Below are 25,340 nucleotides of genomic sequence, written 5' to 3' on the forward strand. Positions count from 1 at the left end.
GCTGGAGAGTGCAGAGGGGCTGAGGAAGGGAAGGGAGGCTTATGGCATATTCTTGGACATGACTTGTTGTTGCTAGACTCATGGGGATATTATGTATAACAGGGCAGAGCACTGCCCAGTTCGGCACCATCCTCACAGGTGTTTCAGTATATCTGAGCCCCTTGTGACTAAAAGGGAGATTATGGGGAAGAACATGAGAGTAAATTCTATCATGTGTGAGTTAAGCCAGGGCTTAATTGTGAGGCAGGCTCTGGGGCCACACAATGGTGAATAAATAATTGATCATTCCCTTCTTAATGGGGACTGGCAGAAGAGAAGAGTTTGCACACTCAAGGAACCCCCACCTACCTCCAGTAAGGAGAGATTCCCTCCTCCTGAAGGGGGATCCCAGAGGTAAGCATTAGTTTTTTGACAAGTCACCATTCTGACTTTGCAGAAACAAGGTCCCCCAGTACTGGGATATGGCCTAGCTAAGATGTTCTCTTCCACATGTTTGATGATATGGGTGCTAATTAGGGTAGACTGGGTCATGCTATAATAACAAACTTCCCCCAAAACCACAATGGCTTAACAAAGCACACCCATTTCTCACTTGTACCATACATCCTACTTAGGCTGGCAGGGGAGGTTCTGTTCATTGTGGTGCTCCAAGATCCAGGATTATGCAGGCACCATCTTGACAATCTTCCACCATCTCTGCCACGGGAAAAAGGGATATGCTGACTTACACAGTGGCTCTTAAAGACCTCCCCTCAGAAGTGAAACAAGTCACTTTTAATTACATTTTAGAGACCAAAGCAAGTCCTGTAGCCACCTCAAACTTCAAGAGAGGACCATATGTCCAGAGGTTGAGGAATAGCTGGGAACAGCCCTAAAGGATTATAGTGTGGCTGTCATGGGACCAGCAGATGCCCCCAGGAGGCAGGGCCATGAGGATGTCCAGGGGTTCCTCTTCACTTTTCCAATGGGAAGCAATAGCCCCATTGACCTAGGAGCAAGCCCTTGAACCTTCTGGAGGAGTCAGGTTGAGGTCAACAGAGTGGAAGTGTAGAAGGATCTGGGGCAGATGCTTCAGAAAAGGCACCAAGGACTTGTTCAGCCATAGTAAATGCCTAGTCAGGGCTTTCTTTGTTAAAGATAATCTGCCTTCTGAATTTTCATGGCCTTTGGGGAGAGTCTTCCTAGGCCTATAAACTCAGAACAACAGAGTTGGGCGGTTCCCCTACAGCCTGGCTTCTCCAGTGTGGTCCCAGGATGGGCAGCACCACCTTCACCTGGGAGCTTGTGGGAAATTTTCGCTTCAGGCCCCACCCCAAACTACTGAATTAGATAGAATCTGCATTTTAACAAGATCCCCAAGAGATTGGCATGCACTTTAAAGTTTGTGAAGCACTTCCCTAGAACTAATTTAGGCCAGTATCTTTATGTCACAAATGAGGAGTCAACACCCAGTGGGGAGGAGGATGGCCAAAGTCACATGGCTGCTTCCAATACTTGCCAGTGACTTTGAGCAAGCCATTTTAAAAATTCACTGAATCGCAGTTTCTTCTTCCGTGATAAGGGATAATATAACCACCTCATAGTGCTGATGTGGGAATCAAACAAGATAGTATCTAGGCCAGTGCCAGGCATTACAGCATGTGCTCAATAAAGGCTCAGGCTCGATTTCACTGTCTAGCATTGCTCTTCACAGCCCCTGGCATATGGCAGTTTCTTCTAAATAGGAGAGTGTTGGGAACAGCAGTGAAGGGAATGGGGTCTGGTCCCAGCTGTCTCTGTTTATATCCTGCTTGTGCCATTTGAACCTTGGGCAAGTTCCTGAATTGTTCTTGTGTACTTGGTTTCAGCTTGACCGTTTGTAAACGTATACCTCCTACCTCATAGGTTACTTCAAGGATTAAATAAATGAAGTCACTTAAGGTCTTTGAACAGGCATGTAGTAAAGTACACAAAAGGGATGTATGATGCCCCCAAAATATCCAAAACAGGGAGGCTGGGGCCTGGGGACCTGAGCTCCAGACAAGGTGAAGGTCTTTCTCAGAGGGAGCTGCTTGTTTTGCCCACTGACTTACTGCAAGCCCCCAGTGTGCTTCTCTGGCCCCTGGACAGTCCACCTAGGACCCCCAGCCCCTAGCTGTGCTTTTCTTCTTCCAATGCTGGAATGGCTTCACTGTTCTCCTTTGCACCTGCTGTGACAGGCCAGGGGCTGTCTATCCAGGAGAGAAGGAGGTACACAGGGCAGGCAGCTGTCTTCACATCTTTGAAGGGCTGTCACACAGAAGAGGGATTAGACCTGTTCTGGATGACTCTAGGGGACAGAAATAGGAAGTTCCAGGAAGTCCTCTCTAATCATTAGAACTGTTTAGAGGCGGCACCAGCTGTCGGGTGGGGCTGTGGGCTGGTGGCAAGCTGCAGGGTGGAGGTCTAAGCTGGCTGGGAGTTGGCTCAGTCCTCAAACCTGACTGAGCATCAGAATCACCTGAGGACGTTTTTAGAATACAGATTCCCCCAGACCCCACCCAGGCCTAATGAATCAGAATTTCAAGGGGTGGGGCTGGGAAGCCACTTCAAAAGGCTACCTGCTGATTCTCATAATAACCAGGGAGTGGGAACCCTGCAGTAGTTGATATCTGAGGTTTCTAGTGTCCTGCTCCACTAGCCTCCACCACCCTCACCTGATCTAGGTCTAGGGACCAAGACCTCCTGAGTTTCTGCCTCCTTCAAAGGAATTTCTGTGTTCTTGATGAGGGGAAGTTCTACTCTGTCCTGTACAGTCCCTATGAGTAGGAATCCACTTGATGGTAGTGGGTTTGGTTTGGTTCATATAGGGATGCCTCGTCTAATAAAGGGAGCTCTGGTAGCATAGTGGCTAAGACACTTGCCTGCTAACCAGACGGCTGGCGGTTCAAACCCACCAGCCACTCCTCGGAAGGAAGGTTGGGCAATCCTACTTCCGTATTGATACTGCCTCGGAAACCCAAGGAGGGGTCGCTATGAGTCGGGGCCCACTCGACAGCATTTAACAACAACAACAACAAAGTCTAATAGAAGAAGAAGAAGAAATCACTGCCATGGAGTGGATTCCAACCCACAGTGACCCCCACAGTGGATTCCAACCCACAGTAACCCCCCACAGTTTCAAGGCTGTAAATCTTTACCGAAGCAGATTGCCTCATCTTTCTTTCTGGGAGCAATTGATAAGTTTGAACCACTGACCTTATGATTAGCAGCCAAATGCCTTAACCACTGCACTTAACCATCAGAGCTCTAATCCTCTCCCATTCCTGCCCTAACCCCATAGTCATGTTCCTTTTGATCCGTCTCTTCCTCCCCAGCCTCTTAGGTGACATAGACTGGGTGCTAGGGCTGCTAGAGGGAGGCTTGAGAAGGCTGAGCCTGCCTCCCATCGGAGACGCAGCTCTTTCTCATAACATTTTAGGAGTCTAAGCCTCAGCCACTCCCGCGACTGGCAATGCTCACGCCAAAGGCACTCACCGGAGGCCCCGCTGGATACCTCGCTGGGAAAGCACAGAAACTAAAAAAAGAAACACCTGAATGGGCACAAAGATCTTTGCTGTCTTCCTTTGGCGCAACACCAAAGTTTGGTATACCAGAGGTCTCTATTAGAATGGACGTATTCTAAAGGGAGGCCATTATCAAGGGTTAGATGCGTGCGCGCGCGCGCACTAAGTGGGTTTGAAGGGCCCATCTGGAGACCAAGACGGTGTGAGAGGCTAGGAAACGGAGTGCCTGCTGTTTGCCCCGACCGCACAGCACCACCTGCTGTTTCCCGGCATAGTGCAATCGCCTCGACTGCGGATACTGGGCCCCACCCCTCCTCGCTCCGCCCCCAGCCCCGCCCCTCACTGGCCCCAGGCGCAACTGGTTTACAACTTTCTGCTTTTGTTGTTGTTATGTGCCGACGAGTCTGCTTTTAGGACAGTTTTACTCCCTAGAGGTGTGTCCCCGGCCCCCTCCCACTATGGGGTTGCTCTGGAAGTCCGATGGTCCCAAAGCAGGACAGCTAGTGTAAGAGAAGCTGAGTGAATGTCATTTTGATGGCGCGCCCAGAGGACCGCCTTTGCAGACAACAGAGGGCAGCCTGTCTCCAATTTTAAGCCCCAAATGCTCCCATCCTGACCTTGCCTTTGGGCCCTTCTGGAAGGGCCCTCCCAGAGTAGCGCAATAATCTGTTTGCAGAATTGAAGAACCAGCTGTCACTTCTTGAGTCCCACTCATCCTCCCTGCTGCACAAACCCTCCGGGGAGCATCTCCCCGTGGCTTTGTGCTGGAGCTAGTTGTTAGGTTCAGTCGAATCAATTACAACTCAAAGTGACCCCATGTGACAGAATAGAACTGCCTCATAGGATTTTCTTGGCTGTAATCTTTCAAGGAAGCAGATCATGAGGTCTTTCTCCTGCAGAGCTGCTGGGTGGATTCAAACTGCCATCCTTTTGAATAGCAGCTGAGCACTTAACAGTTGCACCACCAGGGCTCCTAGAGGGCTTACCAAGATGAAAGAGACTTCGGCCCCACCTGGGGACCTCACAGCTCTGCCCACTAAACTCCCACAGCCCTTTGACCCGTCACTTTGCACTTATCTACCAGAGCTCTGGTAGCACAGTGCCTAAGGCATCTGCTAACCAAACGGTTAGTGGTTCAACTTCCATAAAGATTTACCACCTCGGAATACCAGTGGGGGTCACTATGAGTCAGAATCTACTCCATGGCAGTGGGTTTGGTTTTTTTGGGTTTTGCTCTTACATATTGCTTTAGGCTGTTGATCTTATACATGTTTATGTCCCATTCCCAGTGCCGAGGGATGGGTCTAAGGCCACTCTTGGACCTGGTTATCTGGATATTATGTACATGAGGCCTTGTCATTAGAACATCTGCTTATTGTTGTTTTGTACGTTGACATTATGGGCATATTTTCAAGTAGGGCTGAAGCAGAGATGCCCCAAGGGACCCAACAGACATCCCTAAGATGATAAGCCCCTTTCCAAAAAGTTCAGCCTTCCACGGCTGTATGGGCCTAACCAGTGCAGCTGCTGTGACAGGCCCCTCTACCCCACCCTCACACGTCCCTAAGCAGAAGGGAGCTTTCTGGATTTGACATGAAAGTTCCTCTGGCTGAGCTTCCATCTAGCTTTGGGGCTTTCCAACTGGGAGAAGTTCTGAGCCCCTCAAATTCCAAAGCCATGAGATTCCCAGGCCCAGTCGTGGGGGTGGGGGACACAGAGGGCAAGGCAGGGGGATTTGAGTTGGTTGGGTTACTTAAAACAATGTGTTTCAGTTAGAACTGATACAGAAAATAACAGTCCTTAGAGAAATCAGGGGAAAAAACTGCCCTGATTTATATGGCACCAGGCCTCCTGCTAATTTGATTGCTCTGATCAAGTTCTCTCCCAGCCCCAGAGGAGTGGCAGTGCTCTCATAGATCAGGACACCAGAGTTCTTTTCTAAACAGCTTTATTGATCAAATGAGAAGTCAGCTTGAATACAGCCCCTGCCCACAGGCTTTCAGTCGACAGCTCCATGGAGTCTTGTCCACTCAGTCACTGGGAGCAACAAGCCCAGCCCATCCTCCTTCCTCCTGCTGCTCCTGCACTGGGGCCTAGAAGGCATGGGGTGATGTGGCCAAAGAAGGGTCCCTGGATATGTGTGGAGCGGAAGGGGCAAGGACCTTGGTTGGCAGGAAGGCCCTGAGGGCTGGTGGCCGAGGGAAGGGGTGTTCAGATGAAGATGAGGCTGTGGCTGCAGCCCCCCTCCCCCCATCTGAGTGTCAAGCAGGCATGTAAGAACAGAGCACTAGCCTGGGCTGTGCTGGGACAGAATAGAGCTGCCAACTCTAGGGTTACAGTCAGATCTATCTACCCTAAAGTTTGGACCACTGATAAAGATGAATGTGTGTTGCAGGTGTTTCATTAGGAACCCCTGACGAAAGTAGATGCCTAGAGGGGTCAGATGATATCCTGACTTTGGGGACCTCAGACCTAAGTTGTCACCTCCAACCCCAAGGTGGTAGTGGTGGGGGTGACTCTAGTTCCACAGGACTCAAAGGCGAGGGGCCTGGAGGAACACGTGGCTTCTATGGTCCATGACCCTGTCTGTACCTTCTCTCCCTCCCCCTAGTCACTATCTAGTGTAGAACTCCTAGACATGTTCTGAGGGATACCAAAAAGCCATCCCTCTTTCCAGCATAGGAGAACCTCAAGAATTCAATCAACCATATACCTCCCCTGCCCTGTCTTGGTCCTGCTTTCCTCCTTTTCTGGCCCTGTTGCTGCTGCTCCCCTGGGCTCCAAGATGGGGCTCAGGTATCTTGGCCAGTTGATGATGGCCATTCAGCCTATGAGACTAAGAACAGAGGTCTGTGGACAGGGCATGGGGAGAGGACCTGGTCTTACCTAGACCCAGAAACACTGAGGTCTCCTGCTGGTGATGTCATTAGATCTCCAGCAGGGGGAGCTCCTTGGTGGTGCTAAGGCCTTAGGAAGACACTGGAACCAAAGGGAGCCAGAGGGCCAAGTTCAAGTCATTAGTGATATATGACAGGGCTAAGGAGGGAGAAAGAATCCTAAAGGTTTCTGAGGCTGCTGGGAAAGGGATGGAGATGCAAAGCACTGAGTGGGCAGGGGACATCAGGCAATGGTGGCATCACTCAGAGTGGACCAAGGCCCCAGCTCCTTGCCCAAAGCCAAAGCCCTTGGGCCCGAAGTTTTTAGCATAGCATCCTGTAGAGAGAGAAGAGGGGTAAGTACATGCTCCTCCTTCCCCAGACATATCTCTCCCCTCCCACTTAAGATACCCACCCCTAGTGCCTGGCAGGGAGTTCTGGTGGTGTAGTGCCTGAGGCATTTTACTGCTAACCAGAAGGCTGGCAGTTCAAACCCACCAGCCACTCCTCGGAAGGAAGGTTGGGCAATCTACTTTCATAGTGATGCTGCCTCAGAAACCCAAGGAGGGGTCGCTATGAATCAGATCCGACTCAAGGGCAGTGAGTTTGGTTTTTTTTTTTTGGTTTAGTGCCTGGCAAGAACTCTGGAGGAGAGGCCTCCAGTGCCCCCTCATTCTCTATAACACCCCCAGTGCTAATCCACACTTTATTCATTTCCCCTGCCATTGAAATTATAGGAGAAGCATTATCTGCTACATAAACACTGGACTGGGAGTTAGAAATCCAGGTTCTAGCTCCATCTCTGCCCCAATTTGCCATGTGACCTTGGCCAAGTCATGTTCTCTCTTGGTCTCCATTTCCTCATCTGTATAATAGAGAGGTCATACTAGATGCTCTGGAATTGATTTCAAATATAATTAATTTACATTTAGCAAGGGTGTATGTAGTCACTTAGCTCCTCCACTCCCTCGATCCCCCTGTTCCCCACAACTAGAAATGAAACCACTCACCTTTGCAGTAAATCTCGCCATCCTTGTCTGCCAGGGTAGTTGACTCAAGGCCTTTGCCACACTTGGCACATCGGAAGCAGGACTTATGCCAAGACTAGGCAGGGAAGGAAGCAGTTAATACTGACGCCAGTGACTAGGGTACCCCCTTCCCCAGTCCCACTCCTCTTGAAATAACCATGGTGGAGGAGCTTAAGACACTTCTGAAGTCTGCTCAGTGGCTGCTGCCCTGAAGACATAGCCCATGGTGCCAGGTTATGGGATTACTGCCCAGTAATCCTCCTCTGCAGGAGCAGGCCAGAGGCCACACACCACCTCGCACCATCTTCAAGAAAGTGTTGCAAAAGCTCCATGGTTGGTAGTACCAGATGTACCACAAACAGCAGGTGAGGTGGTGGGATTACTGCCCAGGTAGCTATAACCCCAAAGGAAAGGCCAAACAAGCCTTCTGCAGACCCTACCCTGTGGATTCATGGTGCAAGCAAGGGCTTTGGAACCATTCTGGTACTGCTACTTATTAGCTGTACAAGCTTAGGCAAGTTCCTTAGCCTCTGAAATTTCCTCATGTAAGAAACCTATCTGCCTACTTGCAAAATCAACATGAGGACTAGATATATATAAACATAAGATGTTTGACCACACAGTGGACTTTTGTTGTTAGGATTCTCCTAGATCTGCATGGTCACAAAAGTTCTAGAAGTGGGTGCCAAGTTTGTCCAAAGGTGATCACCTCTTGGAGAGTGAGAGTGGCAGGATTTCCCTCACTAGGTGGTTGTCAGGATTAAATGACTTCACATGCCTGGGGCAGCCCAGAGTCAATGCTATTATTACTTTGAAGGAGATTAGGTCTATGAAGTACATTAAACTCAGCAAGAAAAGGCTTAGGGAATGTAGTTTCTCCAGGGGTCACAGAAGATTCTTTCTGGTTCTAAGAGGAGCCCTGAAGCAAGACAGAGTCCTGGGACAACAAGTTCCCAGGGAAAAGCCGGGCCCACTTCCAGTTAAGATGGAAGAATAGGCAGACAAGCAACACAGACCCTCTTCAACAAAGAAAAGAAAAACCAATTGACAGAGATACAGAAGATAATCCCAGAGCCCTGAACTTTGAAAGGAACTATACAGAAGTGGATTAGACACCACCTAGTGGAAAAACCTGAATGAAAACAGTGAGTATGGAGACAGTTGGAGCTGTGGACTGTCAGCTACTCTGACAGGACCAACAACCTGAATAGTTTCAAGTGGTGCTGGGACCTGTGAATTGTCCTAAAGATCAGCCCTGGTCACCAAGGGCTGTAGAGACGACTGCACTGGTGACCTATGACTAGGAAGGAAAACAGCAAGGAGAGAGACAACCTGAGCTGTTGACTTTCCACTGTCCAGAGGGTGCAGCCATTTTGATGTTTATACCAGCAGCCATTTTGGATATTTACAAGCGGTGGCCATTTTGGATATTTAAAGTGACCAAGGGCGTAGCCATTTTGAATCTTTACAAGTGGCAACCATTTTGAATTTTAAAGTGATAGCATTCTCATTCGAATTCTAGGGATCTAAGGATAAGCTCTGTTTTCCAAGGTTGGCAGGGACATATGAGAGGCTGACAAACAGGAAAGAAGACAGGTGGTGAGTGTGTAAGTGCTGTCAACTAGTGAATAGAGGAGCACAGTACCCTGCTTCCACAGATAACATACAAACAAAACAAAGAAAACGAAAATTGTGGGCAAGTCACTCCAACATACAATCAGCAATTAAATATAAACACAAAAACATCACAATGCCTCAGGGTCAAACAGCATCACAGTTCACACAAAGAAGCAAGATAAAGCAGGAGAAACAAGGGACCAGGATACAGACTCAAAACACATCCCTGAGGAAGACACAGCATTGGAACTCCCTGATAAGGAATTCAAAAGAATTATATTTAGGTATCTTCAATGAATTGAGAGACAGATCAAGGAAAACATAGAGAAAACCCTACAACAATTTCAAAAGACAAAACAAGAACAAAATGACGAAATAAATGAAAAATTAGAAATGATACAAAATCTACACACAGAAATCCAGAGGATTAATACTAAACTTTCAGAAATAGATTAGACATTGAATGGGAAGGAGCAGAATTGAATCAATGGAAGACAGAATTAGGGAGATTGAAGGCAAATACCTGAACACTTCTTTGGAAAGGAGTAAAAAAAAAAAAAAAAAAAAAAAAAAGCAAAATAAAGAAAGCCTAAGGTTCACATGGGATACCATCAAAAGGAATAACCTATGTGAAATTGGAATTCCAGAACAGGAAGACACAAATAAAACCACAGAGAAAATTGTCAAAGATTTGTTGGAAGAGAATTTTCCTGGTATGATGAAAGATGAGAATATATCCATTCAGGAAGTCCAATGAACCCCAAACAGGATAGAACCCAAAAGAAAATCACTCAGACATAACATCAAACTTACCAAAACCAAAGACAAAAAAAGAATCATGAGAGAAGCACAGGAAAAAAAAAAAAAAGTTACCTACAAGGGGCAACCAATAAGCCTAAGCTCAGATTTCTCAACAGAAACCATACAGGCAAGAAGACAGTGGGATGGTATATATAAACCACTGATGGAGAAAAATTTCCAACTAAGAATTATGCACCCAGCAAAACTGTCCCTCAGATATGATGGTGAAATTAGGATATTTCCAATAAGCAGAAATTAAGGGAATTTGTTAAAACCAGACCAACCTTACAAGAGATGCTAAAGGGTGCCCTTTGGGCAGAGAAGTAACAACAGCCAACAACAACTGACCATTAATACACATGAGGATATAACCCAGAAATCAACACAGCTATGGAAGTATCCAAAGTAAATAAGCCTACAAGACTGTAAACAAGGAAGCAGAGAGATCAATTGACAAATGAGGACAACTACAAACCAAAAAGAGGGAAAAAACTGTGTCATTACAGAACTTCTAGATAGTAGGGAAGTCAAGACAACTACAAGATAGAAGGCACTGTTCTAAACTTGGGAAGAAAACTATAAATCACAGCGTAACCTCAAAGAAAAACCTTCACATCAAAAAGGGGACCAGCATAAATATTCAGCAAATACTAAAACAATAGCAATGAAGGAAGTGCTAACACAATTCATAAACTAAATGAGCTCAGCATAGAAAATTATATGGAACAAAGAAATCAACACAATGAAAAAGCACATGACAAAAATGACAGCAACAAATCCATATTTGCTGATAATTACATATCTGGCAAGGGACTTATCTCTAAGATTTATAGTGGAAGAGTGGATGACCAAACTATGGTACATACACATAACGGAATGCTACACAGTACTAAAGAATAATATACAGTCTGCAAAACACCACATAATATGGATGAACTTGGAGGACATTATGCTGAGTGAAATAAGTCAATCACAGAAGGACAAATACAGTATTAGTTCGTTGTTGTGGAGGGTCAAGGAAAAGTTTATATATGGAAGGAAACTTTCTTTGTTGGTTGCCAGGGGTGGGAGGGGCGGGGGAGGGAAGGAATAGTTAAAAAAAAAATGCATTGACCCATGTCACTTTAGTTTTGTGTATTTCAGTGTACATAAATTATATTTCAATAAAATGCATTTTAAAAAGAAAGAAAGAAAGAAAAGCTGGGCCCAGGTTTATACACTGTGATGGGATCCCACATAGCTAGTGAAGACTTCTCAGCAGCCAGCTTCTACCAGCAACAGTTATGCAGGCTGAACAGCTGATACATAGACAGTTCTGCTAAAGCTGAGAGAAGCAAGGTGCAGGCAGCAGGAAGGAAGGACAAAACAAGGCCTTTTAAAGGCAAAGCCACCTGGTCGAAGGCAAGAGTGGAAATTGGGTCCCTTTAGATATCCAGGCTGCCTGACCTCTTCACATCTGCTCCCCCTCCTGAGCCCAAGGGGTTGCGGGGTCCAGAGAGCTGAGAATGGGGAGCCTGGGTGTCAGTTCTCTTCTCAGTGCACTGTGCACCCTTTGTTCCTCCTCTGAAAAGCAGGGGCTGCTACCCCAAGGTGATGGACTGGAGAAGGGCTGAATCATGTCTAGAACACCACCCCTTACAGTTCCCACCCACCCCTTAAAATAAGTTCTGTCCCTTTGCTCACTCATGCAGCACCTGAAAGTACTCCCTGATCCTCAATATTTCTTTCTTGGCCCAGGCAAAAGAAAGGTGGAGCGTCTCCCAACCTTTTCTGCTTAAAAGCAAAATTCTCTTGACTTTAATAATCCTTAATAGTACTGCCTTAACTTTAACTTATATCCTGTCTAGGTGATGGAAGTATTGACTCTTGGGTATATTTTATAATTTTCTATTCTCATCATGAGACATTAGGAGAAAAAACTTCAACTTAATAATATTAATAATATCTCCCGTTTTTATGTCCCAGGTTAATATGCTCAGCTGCTAACTGAAATGTTGTAGGTTCAAATCATCCAGAGGCCCCTTGGAAGAAAGGCCTGGTGATCTACTTCTGACAAACCAGCCACTGAAAACCCCAGTGGAGAACAGTTCTAGTCTGACACAAGGGATTACCATGAGTCTGAATCAACTCGATGGCAACTGGTTAATAGGTTACCTTTTTTCATATCATTTAATCATTTGCAAGGATCTTCCATACAGCTATCTCATCTTGATCTCACAACAATCCCAAAATAATACAAATAATCACACACAAATTGCAACTAATGTTACATAACAAAATGTGTAAAAATCACCAAATGGAAAACTGATTTCCTCTGCAAACTTTCACCCAAACCACAATTAAAACAAAAATAAAAATTGACCCCTACTGAGCACATACCAGGCACTGCATTGAGCACTACATATGCACTAGTTCATTTAATCTTTAAAACTGCCTTGTGTACTCGTGGGCTCTGGACCATGGTTGCAGGGGACATCAAGCTCAATTGGCATAACATACTATACAAAAACATTGTTCTACATCCATCTTTGGTGAGTAGCGACTGGGTCTTAAAAGCTTGCAAGGGCCACCTAGATACAACGATGGGTCTCTCATTGTCCAGAGCAAAGAAGAATGAAGAAAACCAAAGACACATGGAAACAATTAGTCCAAGGTACTAGTGTACCATGCAAACCTCAGCCTATTTGACCATGAGACCAGAAGAACTAGATGGTGCCTGGCTACCACTGTCAACCACCCAGAAAATGATCAGAATAGGAGATCCTGGATAGAGTGGGAGAAAAAGGTGGAACAAAACTCAGAATCATAAAAAAAAGACCAGGCTTACTGGTCTGATAGAGACTGGTGAAACCCCTGAGACCATGGCCCCTAGTTACCCTTCAGCTCTGGAATTGAACTCACCCCCATGGCTTCCAGCCAAACAATAGACAACCATATGAGGCATATTATACTAGGTAGGTACACTCCTTAGAACAATCAACCATGGAAGATAAGAAGGGCAGTATTTCCACAGGGAGATAGCTCAGAGAACAGGAATGCATAGGAAAGAAGGACACAGGGAAAAAATAACAACATGGAGAAAGTTACATTATGGGAATTGCAATCAATGTCATGAAACAAAATGTGTATAAACTATTGTATGGAAAATGAATTTGTTCTGTAAATTTTCAACCAAATCATAATTAAAAAAAAAAAAACTGCCTTGTGTGTCAGGGACCATGATTTGCTCTGCCTCACAGGTGCAAGAGCCGAGACTTAGGAGGGTTAAACAATGTGCCCAAGGTCATATAAATAGTAAATTCCAAAAGTAAGATTCAAACCAGGTTCTCTAGAGTCCAAACTCTTAATCACTGTGCTAGGATTAATAATCCCTTCCCATTTTGCAGATGTGGAGATGGGTTCAAAGAAGTTCAGTGACCCAAAGGCAAGTTAACAGTAGTAGGAGTAAGGACCTTTGGAGTCGAATAAACCTGAGCTTGACTCCTAGCTTGGCCCCTTCCTAACTAGATGATCTGAACAGATTATTTAATCCTTCCAACTCTTGGTTTCTTCATCTGTAAAATAGGGATAGTAATACCAATCTCCAACGATCACTGTGATGGGTAAAGTGAGAACCTATTATGGTCTAGGCTTTGCAAAAGGGCTAGTTAGTCCCCTGTCCTATTTCCCCAAGCCTTCTTCCTCAAGGCTGAAAAGGCTTGGAAGCCAAGACACAAATCCAAATGAGCTGAAGATGGGCTCTCAGCTCAACTGTTCCACAGCTTCCTGTGTGATCTTGGCCAGGTCCCCACTCTGTCCTGGGCTTCATATGGATGATCCAGAAATCCTCTCTGGCCATATATATTGAAGATGTCTGTGATTTCTGGCTTTTTGTCTAAGACTGCCAACCCATGGAAGCAATAGTTCTCCCTTCTCTTCTCGACTTCAGCCTATCTGAGGGATATGGTCGGCTCACCTTGGGACAGTGGCTCACTGCAGTGATTCTTAGTGTGAAGTGGTGGGTGGGGCTGACTATCAGAATATCATAGGGAAGGACATGTATGGAAGTTAGAAACATTTTGGAAAAGACTCCCAGGTAGCTCTGATAGGCCTTGAACTGTTAAAATCTCTGCCCTGGGGATACTTAGTTTAGGGAATCTGCACCCCATGAAAGGATCCCTGGTTATGTGGTACAACAGTTATGTGCTCTATGGCTAACTGAAATGTCAGCAATTCGAACCCACCAGCCCCTGTGTGGGAGAAAGATGAGGCAGTCTGCTTCAGTGAAGATTTATAGTCGTAGGAACCCTATGGGCAGTTCTACTCTGTCTTAATAGGTCACTGTGAGTCAGACTTGACTCAACAGCAATGGATAGCAATGGGTGGGTAGGTGGTATGCATCCCATGAAACAGAATGTATATGGATTTTCAAGGGGTTCTTAACATTTTTGTTAAGATTCTTTTGAAAATCTGATGAACACTATGGATCCTCTTCCCAGATAGAGACATGTTGCCATAAAACTTTGCATACAGTTTTGGGGGATTCATGGACCCTCTGTGATCCCCAACACTAGAGATATAGATTCATCTTTGCAACTCCCCTATGAATTGTTCTTGTTGTTGGATGCCATGAAGTAGATTTTGACCCACAGTGAACTATATGCTACAGTAGATATCTATCCCATGGGGTTTCCTAGGGTGTAAATCTTTTTTTTTTTTTTTTAAGGTAATATTTTATTGTCTTTCTGGTAAAAGTTTCCACAGCAAATTAGTTTCCCATTTAACAATTTCTACACACGTTATTCAGTGACACTGGTTACATTTTTCACAAAGTGTAAACATTCTCATTATTTCCCTTCTAGCTGTTCCATTTACAGTAACCTAGTTTCTCTGCCCCATTACCTTCTCAGCTTTGCTTCAGAGTAATTATTGACCATTTGGTGTCATATGTTGTTGTTGTTGTTATGTGCCATCGAGTCGCCCCCGACTCATAGTGACCCCTCCTTGGGTTTCCAAGGCAGTATCACTACGGAAGTAGATTGCCCAACCTTCCTTCCGAGGAGTGGCTGGTGGGTTTGAACCGCTAGCCTTCTGGTTAGCAGTCAAGTGCCTTAGGCACTATGCTACCAGAGCTCCTTTTGTGTCATATAGATGATTTTTTAAAAGTGTAGTGTCACTGTCAACCACTCTGACAGGGACCTCTGTAAGAGATCCTGGATAGAGTGGGAGAACAATATGAAACAAAATTCAAAATCATTTTAAAAAAGGGACCAGGTTTGCTGGTCTGATAGAGCCTGGTGGAACCCCTGAAATTATGGCCCCTAACTGCCCTTCAGGTCTGGAATTGAACCCACTCCTGTGGCTTCCAGCCAAACAAAAGACAGGCATATAAGCTAAACATTTACATTAGGTAGATGCACTTCTTGGATCAATCGTGGGAGAAAAGAAGGGCTATGTATGCATAAGGAGACACCTGGCAAGGGGCAGGAGTGCATGGGAGTGAAGGGCACAGGGAGGAAGTAATGACAGGGAGGAAGTAGGAAAAGAGCTGTTGCAATGTGGAAAATTGTGGACAAAGTATATGTGAACTGCTGTATGGAAAATGAATGTGCTCTGTAAATTTTCACCCAAATCACAATAAAAATTTAAAAAAAAAAAGAGTGTAGTGCTCACGGGTAATATTCTTTCTTATGAGACAATTTCTTATTGAGCTAAAAGGCAACCTCAGGGATTAGTTTTGGTTTAAGGGTATCTCAGGGTGATAGTCTCGGGGAGTCCTCTAGTCTCAACCAGTCTTAAAGAAAGTCTGGACTGAAAAAAAAAAGTCTGGACTTTTTAAGAATTTGAATTCTGTTCCACATTTTTCTCCCATTCTCTCAGGATCCACCTATTGTGGCCCTGATCAGAAGGATTGGTAGTGGTAGCCGGGCACTGCCTAGTTGTTCTGGGCTATAAATCTTCATAGGAACAGATCACCAGGGCTTTACTACCACAGAACGATTAATGGGTTTGAACTGCTGACCTTTCAGTTAGCATCCAAATGCTCAACCATTTTGCCTCCAAGGCTCCTTTCCTATGAATTGCCCATGGGCATTTAGTAATCAATCCCATATATAATTGAGATGTCACTGCCCATGAGTGACTTGAGCTCTTTGGAGACTGGCAGGCATAGGGACAAAAGGTTACTCCAGATACTTAGGAGGGAAGGGGTTAAAACTCACTGAACAGAGCTAAGGTCAGGATTTGCACAGTTCTGGAACTCACATCTCAGGAAGGTCTCTCGCCAACCCATCTCCCTCCTCTCTCCCCATCATGCCCAGTAAGCTGCCTTACCTTCCCAGCACCAATCACCTTCTCAGCAGCATAGACAGCCTGGGCACACCGAGGGCAGCGCTCAGAGCCACCAATTTTCTGGGCAAACTTGGATGCATTGGGGTTGGTGGTAGGCCTGTGGCCAGGGGCCCTGCAACAGGAAGAGCATACAGTGAGATGACTTCTGTTAAGAAATATGCATGGGCCTGGTACTGCATGGGTATGACACCACCTTCATATCATGCCAGGGCATGGGGGCTGTTCTCCCAGCTACAGTGACAAAGGCTAGGGCCATAAGGGACTCAAAGATATCCCCTTTTACAGATGACAAATGAAGGCTCAGTACAGTTTTCATTGAAACATCAATCATCCAGTTAAAATACCCTGAATTATTTTTTAATACCTCGTTTGCTGATTCCCCTCTATTGCACACCCCCATTCCTGCAGCGGTTTCATAATCAGATTATCTCCAAGAGAAATCTGCTGACCAATCACTCCCACTGGGGCAGTGACCTTGGCTGAAAAGTTGATAACTCAGCTGTCATTTCCGTCCATCCCCCCAAGGCCCAGGAACCATCCGGGATGACTGCCAACAGCCACTATTTAGCAGAAGGGCCGAAGTCAGTGGGTGCTAGGGAGACCCAGTGACACCCTATGGCATTTCCAAGGAAGGAGAATGACCCTCACCCCCCAGCAGGGGTGAGAGGTGGCAGTGTAGAGCCCTGGGCCTGGTACAGATCCTCACTAGCTAAGGGTCTCCATTCTCTCACACATAAACAGAGAACACTGGACTAAATAATTCTTGGGGCCCCTCCCAGCTCTGACCCTTATAAAAATACAGGATCAAGTTCCATGAGAGGAGGAACCTGGCCTATTCTATTCTCCACTGTGCTCTAGCTCCTCCAGTAAGCCTGACACATAGTTGGTACTCCATACTACCTTTCCAAAAAATGGCTTAGTCAGAGCCATTTTGCCTCTCTGAGCCTCCTACAGCTTAAACAAAAGTAGTTGAAAATGTGCCCAACACTGAGGAAAAGAGTACTCAAGAATAGGGGTGGGAGAGGATCCTTTACTTACTCCTCATGCTTGATGCCCAGCGACTCCCCCTTGTCGGTGCTCAGTGTGCCTGCACCCTGCCCATAGCCATAGCCTTTTGGGCCATATTTCTTGCCGTAGCAGGACTTGCAGTAGATCTCCTCACCATGCACGGCCACAGTGGTGCTGTCCAGATTCTTCTTACAGATCACTGTGAAAGGGAAGAAAGGTATGATGAGCTGAGGTGGGGTGAGCTGCTAGCTACCGCAAGTCCCCTACAGCTGAAGTTCTCCTGGCAGTTTACATACATCATATCCTGATCTTTCAAGAGCGGCTGGAAATGGAAGCCTAGAAGGCCAATGAGATGGAGGAAAGGAGATGGGATCCGTAAGTCCTTTCTGACTCCAAGAACACTAGATTCCCTGGAGTCTGTGCATGTCTTCCCAGTCCTCTGCACCCTCACACCTCCCCAACAGTGCAGTGTACTCCAAAGTTCAGAGGAGGCAACAGCCTAGGCTAACTCCAAGCCAACGGAAGCTGGCTGAGGTCCTTCACTCTGCCTTTGACAAATAGATTACATGTCCTAATAGGAGAGGGGGGAGGGGGAAAGGAAGGAAGAAGTGGGCAGGGTTTTCCTGCCTCCAGCAACAGAATCCAGAAGGAACAATGTGTGCTTGCTGGGGGAGGCGGAGGATGAAGGGGAAGAGATATACCCAGTAAAGCATCATTTGATATATAGGTATCTCACCCAGCGTGGTGGGCTTTTAAATGCAATACAGGTCATGATAACTACAAGATTTGGAATTTCTATTCTCAGATATCACTTTGCCACAGAAAAAATTTGAGTCAGACACTCAGAACAATTTCCTTACTACCAGGGTAAGAGATATTGGAATGAGATGAGCCAGAAGGCCCATGGGCCTCATATATCAGAACCCAGGGTCATATAGAGGCATACTGCCCAGAATCCAACCCCAACTCACCCTTTCCAGGTGTGTGACCCTGGGCAAGCCACTGTGCCTTTCTAGCCTCACTGTCCTAATTTATAAATGCAGGCAATAATGCCTACTTTAAGAGGTGGCCATGAGAATTAAATGAGATCTTAAATGTGATGTGTTTAGCATGATGCCCTACACACAACAGGTGCAGAATAAATATTGGCCACTCATGTTAGTATCACATATAGTTACTACCATCCCAAGATAAGGGGGAGGGTGACATGATCCGGCCCTCAAGAGACCATGTGCTTCTAACCCCCAACCACTTCTCTTAGGAGACTCCGCTTCACCCTATTTCATTAGGTCTCATCCTGTCATAGTGATTTGGCTTCATGATATTCTTTAAATATTGAGATTCAGTGTGCCCAACTGGACTGCATCCTCAAACATGTCTTTCTAAAGATGGAAACCCAGGGAAACCGAGGGAAATGCCATGCCTCCTACCCCACTTTGAGAAGGCTCCGTGCAGCTTGCCATCCTCTTGCCTTTAAAGGGTCCAGCTATCTGTCAGCTTCTCTCCTTCCCCAGAACCCCAGGTTGGAGACTTCTGACCAAATAAGGACCCTCTTGTTCTGCCCTCGAAATCCCTACCTCATTCCAGCACTCTGGCAGCCCAAATATAGAACGTCCCACCTCCTCCCCTGAGGCTTGGCTCCCAGGAAGGAGGAACAAACAACAGGCCAAGGAAACAACATTCCCTTCTAGGGTGGGAAGTCAGGAGTTGGCCTGGAATTGTTTCCCATAAGACCCAAATTGAGCTGGGAGTTCCAAGGCCAAAGGGAAGGCAGACAGCAGAGATAAACGCAGGGGAACTGGGTCCATCCTGACTAGTTTCTCCAGCAAGGGACCCAGCTCAGCCCAGATGAGGCATTAGAGCCTACAAGCAGACATGCTCCTGATGGTAGGCCAACAGCTCCCCTGCCATGCCACCTGAGCCTGACTTTCAGATAAAGTACTTTAAATAAGACGCATCTGCTCTGCCTTGCTTCTCCCAGAGGCCTAGGCCTGCCCACCATGCCCACTTTCAACTCCCTTCACCCTGGCCCTTCCAGGCAATGTGGTCAGGGACTCCCAGCTCACTTGTGGGCTCCACCAAAGTCTCAAGCAAGGGAGATTTTTAATAAAGGTGTGAATAGGTTTCTACCAGATCATGTTAAGCAAAAGAAAAGCCCAGGTTGTATGTATGTATTGGACAAACACGCTTCCAGATGCCACCTGGCTCTGTAGGGCCTTGCAATGCTATGTGGAAACACAGGGGAGAGGCAGCCCCAGGTGAGAGGTCAGACCTCCCTCACCCCACATGAACCATTGACCTTTTTGGTTAGCAGCCAAATGCCTTAACCACTATACAACTAGATCTCCTTTTGAAGGAAGACTAAGGCCCACAAAAAAAGCCCAAGATCAGAAACTGAACCAGGATAGACCCCAGCCCCTGATTTCCAGACCTGGTTGTTTTCTGCTAGCCTGTGGTTCAAGTAGGCCAAGCGTGCACAAGAAGGAGGGTGAAAACTGACAGTAAACTTCAGCCAGCAGGTAAGGAGACCCTAGTGTCAGAGGGTGAGTATGCCTTCTGTGAGCTTCACTTGAGCTCTTAGATTCTGCCAACAGCCCAGTTTCACCAGCCTGCACCAGAGGGTTAGGCCAGACCAGCTCTTCATTTCCAGGGTTGGCTGCTCAACCCTTTCGGGCCCCAGGGGGGAGTTGGTTACAGCATGAGATAGGCACACAGCCTTGGGGCAGGCCCCCACACAAAGCTGAATTCTCACATCAACCTCTGAGCATCACCTGCTAATGGGAACTGGCTGCCCCTACTGAGACCACACAGTGTATTGCAGGCCCTCTTGACCCACGCTTTCATATCAAAGGTCAGGCCCAGAATGAAGGTAGTTCTCCCCTGACTTTGTCTACTACATTATCCCACATTCCATACATGTATCTCAGGGCCACAGGAAAAGGAATGCAGGTGCCAACAGGAGTAGAATCCAGAGCCAATGACCCAAGTGGTCAGAGGAACTTCTTTTGGGGACTCACTTAGGCACCCCCAGCAAGGGGATAGACCGTAACCCCACCAGGGCCCAGCACCTGCTAGCCTCTGCCTTCCTTAGGATGGAAACTCCATGTATTCTATGGGTTATCCAGAATTCAGGCTAAACACTTATCACCACTTAACCAAAAAAAGAAAAATAACCCTCTTTTCATTCACAAACAAATCTTTGCCAAGAGCCTGCTAGATGCTGTGTGCTTCGCGGTAGGAATAAGGAAGCCATGGAGATACCTCAGACCACTGAGACATGTGCAGTGCTAAGCAGTTCACTTATTATATATATCTTGGTGATTTTCTTTTGGGGTCTATCCTGTTTGGGGTTCGTTGGACTTCTTGAATGGATATATTCTTGTCTTTCATCATATCAGGGAAATTCTCTCCCAGCAAATCTTCAACAATTTTCTCTGTGATTTTATTTGTCTCTTCCTGTTCTGGAATTCCAATTACACATAGCTTATTCCTTTTGATGGTATCCCACATGAACCTTCTCACTGCCATCAAGTTGATCCCGACTCATAGTGACCCCTCCTTTGGTTTCCGAGGAGGTATCTCTACAGAAGTAGATTGCCCAATCTTCCTTCCAAGGAGTGGGTGGTGGGTTTGAACCACCAGCCTTCTGGTTAGCAGTCACATGCCTTAGGTACTTTGCCACCAGAGCCCCTACATGAACCTTAGGCTTTCTTCATTTTGTTTTGATCTTTATTCTGATTGATCCCTTTCCAAAGAAGTATTGAGTTATTTGTCTTCAATCTCACTAATTCTTTTTTCCATTGATTCAAGTATACTCCTCTGCCTGTTCAATGTGTTATCTATTTCTGAGAATTTAGTATTAATCTTCTGGATTTCTATCTGTAGATTTTGTATCATTTCTAATTTTTCATTTATTTTGTCATTTTGTTCTTGTATTGTCTTCTGCAATTGTTCTAAGGTTTTCTCTGTGTTTTCCTCAATTTTGTCAGTGTTTTCCTTGATCTGCCTCTCAATCTGTTGAAGGTATCTAAATATAATTATTTTTAATTCCTTATCAGGGAGTTTCAATGCTGCATCTTCCTCAGAGATGTATTCTGGGTCTGTATCCTGGTACCTTGTTTCTACTGCTTCTTTGTGTGGACTGTGATGCTCTGTTGTCTCTCATACATTGTGATGTTTTTGTGTTTGTTTAATTGGTGACTGTATGTTGGAGTGATTAGCCCAAGATTTTCATTATCTTTGTTTTGTTTGGATGTATCTGTTTTGTTTGGATGTACTGCAGTCCTCCATTCACTAGTTGGCAGCACTTACGCACTCACCACATGTCTCCTTTACAGTCATCAGCCTCCTGTATGTCCATGCTGCCTTTGGCAAGCAGAGCCCATTCTTAGGTCCCTGGAATCTGAATGAGAATGGTGTCACTTTAAGTATCCAAAATGGCCACTGCTTGTAAACATTCAAAATGGCTGTGCCCTCTGGATAGCTGAAAGGCCACAGCTCAGTTTTCTCCTTCTTTGCTGTTTCCCTTTTCAGTCGTCAGCTACCCGTGCAGTAGTCCATGCAGCCCTTGGTAAGCAGGGCTGATTTTTAGGTTAATTCTCAGGTCCTAACATCACTTGGAAATACTCAGGCTTTCCATGCCATCAGGACAGCTGATAGTCTGCAGCTCCCACTGTTACCTCCATGCCCAGGACTCTGCTGTATCTCTGGCCCTGACCTCTCCTCTGAGTCTAGGCTCAAATACACCTGTTTTCATCCAGGTTCTTCTACTGTTGTTGTTGTTATGTGCCATCGAGTTGGACACGACTCAGCAGCAACCCCTCCTTGGGTTTCCGAGGCGGTATCACTACGGAAGTAGATTGCCCAACCTTACTTCTGAGGAGTGGCTGGTAGATATGAACTGCCAGCCTTCTGGTTAGCAGTCAAGTGCCTTGAGTACTATGTACTAGTTGGTGTTTAATCCACTTCTGTACCCTTCCTTTCAAAGCTCAGAGCTCCAGGATTATCTTCTGTATCTGTGTCAATTGGTTTCTCTTTTCTTTGTTAAAGAGGGTCTGTGTAGCTTGCCTGCTTATTCAGCCATCTTATCAGAAGTTAAGTTACCTAAGCAGTTCACTTATAGCTCTCATATCCAGGAACAGGGCTGGCTTGGAGACCCCAGAGAGACATGAGACCATTCCTTATGATTGTTTGTTACACAACAACCCTTTCCAGCCTTGCTCCACACTTTCCACAAGTGTTTCTAATCCTCCGCATCCCCTCACACCCTGCCCCAGTCCCTGTTCCTTCCTTCTTATGCCACCCCCTGAATTTCTGACTCCCCTCAACTGTCTGACCAACCACACAACTCCTCCGCATGCAGGGCTGCAGGTGGGAGGTCTCCTCAGCCACAGCTGGCCCCTTTTAATCAGTGATTAAGCAACATTCTTTGAGAGCAAGAAAAGGGCCTCAGGTCCCCAGCAGCCTGGCCCCTCTTCCCCAGCTAGGCCAGCGACCCTGAAAAATAAATGGCTAGGAAATTCCTAAGTGGAGTGAACTGCTGATAACAAGATGCTGCTATTTCCAGTGTCCTTTGTAGGCTAGAAGCCAACAAAGCTCCAACAAAGCTCATTTACACCCTCTTCATCAGAGGCAGCTCTCTGGGCTGTCACTCCAGGCAGGGCCGTGGCAGGGCCTGGGGCCCCTGCTGGCTTTGGGCTGATCTGACCAGTAGCAGGCAGAGATCTGGTGGACATCCGTGATTGGATGGGTTCTGGCCCATCTGGATCCTACTGTGGAGCACAGATCAACTAGAACAAAAAAAACAGGATTCTGTCGACTGCTTCATATGATGCAGACAGACAGGACCACTTCCTGGATCTCTCAGGGACTTCAGCCCTGTGAGGTTACCTTTGCATCACAGCATCTTGCTTGGGACCCTTCAGCCCCGTGTGTGTGTGTGTGTGTGTGTGCGTGTGTTCGGGAGTAGGGGCAGCAGAGTCTACCATTTATTGAACACATAGTGCTCTTTATTTGTTTTACAAGCTCATTTCAATTCTCACAACCCCATGAGGTAAGTATTCAGTCCACTGTAATAATGAGCAAACTCAACCAGAGAAAGCTTGAGTCATTTACCCATTCACACTGAGCTAATGAAACCCTGATCTGACTGGTTCCACAACCTGGTGCCTAACTAAGACACCCTACTGCCTCCCACTCATTGCCTGCCCTCAAGGAAATGCACCGTGCTGTAGTAGCCTCTTTTTCTAATGCACACGTTCTGCTATGGTCACAAGAAAGGAAATCACTTAGGAATCTGGGGAGAAGCTTTCCTGAGTCTATACTTCCTGGGTGCTCTGAAAGCATCATTTCCCCACTGGTCCAGGCCACCTGTCAGTGCAGCATCATGGGGCTGGGATCCTGGTCAACCTGACCACTTCCAGCTGCTTGACATCTTTTGCTGGTTTCCTACTCGTCCATGCTTATGATTGAAGCAAATCTTTTCTTTAAGTATCAAAATATTTACCATTTTAATCATTTTCAAATGTACAATTTAGTGACATTAATTACAGTCACCATGTTGTGAAAACATCACCACTATCTATTTCCAAAAAATTTTCATCACCCTTAATAGAAACTCGGTGTCACTTAAGCAATAACTACCCATCCCTCCCCACACCCAGCCCCTGGTAACTAACTGCTAATCTACTTCCTGTCTCTATGGAGTTACCTATTCTAGACATTTCATATAGGTGGACTCACACAATATTTGTCTTTTTGTGTCTGGCTTCTTTCCTGCTATATAATGTTTTCAAGGTTCATCCATGTCGTAGCCTGTATCAGAATGTCATTTCTCTTTATGGCTGATGACTGGTGCAAATCTTGCCCTGGGTCATTAGGCATGATGTCAACGAGCTTTGCACTCCTTCCTCTCTCTCATCCCAGGCAGAGCAGGAATAGGAACTGAGAGAGCAATGGGCTGGCTAGAAGGGGCTGAAGCAGGAAGGGCCTAGATCTTCCCGTAAGCTCAGCTTCACCAGAGGGCTGTGGCCTTTGTTGCCTTTTAACAAGGGATAATTTGGGTCCAAAGGCTGGTGAAACTTTGGGCTGAAAGTGATTTCCTCTTAAATGATGGGCTTGTAGCAGGGAGAAAAAGAAGAGCAAACTGACTGGAAAGTTTTCCTAATCAAGTCCTTACAGCCTGGCTTTCAGCCCATCGGTGCCCACCACCCCCCTCCTCCAGCTCTGGTCAGTCCATCCCAAGAGAGTAGGAAAGCAGCTTCTGAACAGAACAAAGAGGCCCTTAAGTGTTTCCCTTCCCAGCTGCGCTGCAGCCAAATGTCAAGTTGTTTACATCCCTTGGGACCAGTTCCCTGGGGTGTTGACAGGCCCAGCCTGTGGGGGCAGGCTGGGTCCTCATCCCTATGGCAACAGCAGGGCCTAGGGCTCATACTCACTGCACAGGAAGCAGGACTTGTGGAAGCTATTGCCTTCACACTGAACCTCTTCAGCAAAGTAAACTGTCTTCTGGCATACTCCACATTTCTTGCCTCCTCCCCAGTTTGGCATTCTGCAAAAGGGATACAAAAATGGAAATTCATTTGAGAAAGAGATGGAAATACAGACTGCCCATGAGGGAAACTGACAGGCAGAGACTGAGAAGAGAGAAATATGGAGACAGGACTCCTATGGGGCAGGCCAGCCCAAGTCCAACACTTCTTCCTGCTTGCTCTCAACCATGTCCTCAAACATGCTACTTGGGGGTCTCTTCTCCCAATGTAATCAACAAATACTTTCTGAGCAACTATAACATTTTCAGCTTTATGCTAGGCAGTCTTTTTAAAAAAAAAATTATTGAGTTTTTGGTGAATGTTTACACAGCAAATTAGATTCCCATTTAACAATTTCTACACATAGTGTTTAATGACACTGGTTACATTTTCCACATTGTGTCAACATTCTCATTATTTCTACTCTGGTTGTTTTGTTTCCCTTATTCTTGCTTCCCTGCCTCCCAAACTTCTTCATCTTTACTTTAGGGTAAATGGGTGAAGCACTCTTATTATTTGCCACTGAACTGATTTCAACTCATGGTGACCCTGTGTCTGTCAGAGTAGAACTGTGCTCCACAAGAGTTTTCAAGGCTGTGACCTTCCCAAAACAGATTGCCAGACTGT

The 25,340-nt window shown here is 46.1% G+C and overlaps 1 protein-coding gene across 1 annotated transcript; it reads right to left on the bottom strand.

Annotated features, from left to right (window-relative positions):
• Positions 1 to 6,660: 6,660 nt before the first annotated feature.
• On the bottom strand, positions 6,661 to 24,732 carry CSRP1 (cysteine and glycine rich protein 1). Its single transcript, XM_007941123.2, has 5 exons — positions 24,621 to 24,732; positions 17,215 to 17,383; positions 16,159 to 16,288; positions 7,411 to 7,504; positions 6,661 to 6,737 (listed from the first exon to the last, which is right to left on the bottom strand). Exons 1-5 carry the CDS (start codon positions 24,730 to 24,732, stop codon positions 6,661 to 6,663), a joined length of 582 nt encoding a protein of 193 aa, XP_007939314.1.
• Between the last annotated feature and the right edge of the window lie 608 nt (positions 24,733 to 25,340).

Source organism: Orycteropus afer, unplaced genomic scaffold, assembly GCF_000298275.1.
Source record: "Orycteropus afer afer isolate SDZICR_OR568_19922 unplaced genomic scaffold, OryAfe1.0 scaffold00075, whole genome shotgun sequence".
Lineage (NCBI taxonomy): Eukaryota > Metazoa > Chordata > Mammalia > Tubulidentata > Orycteropodidae > Orycteropus > Orycteropus afer.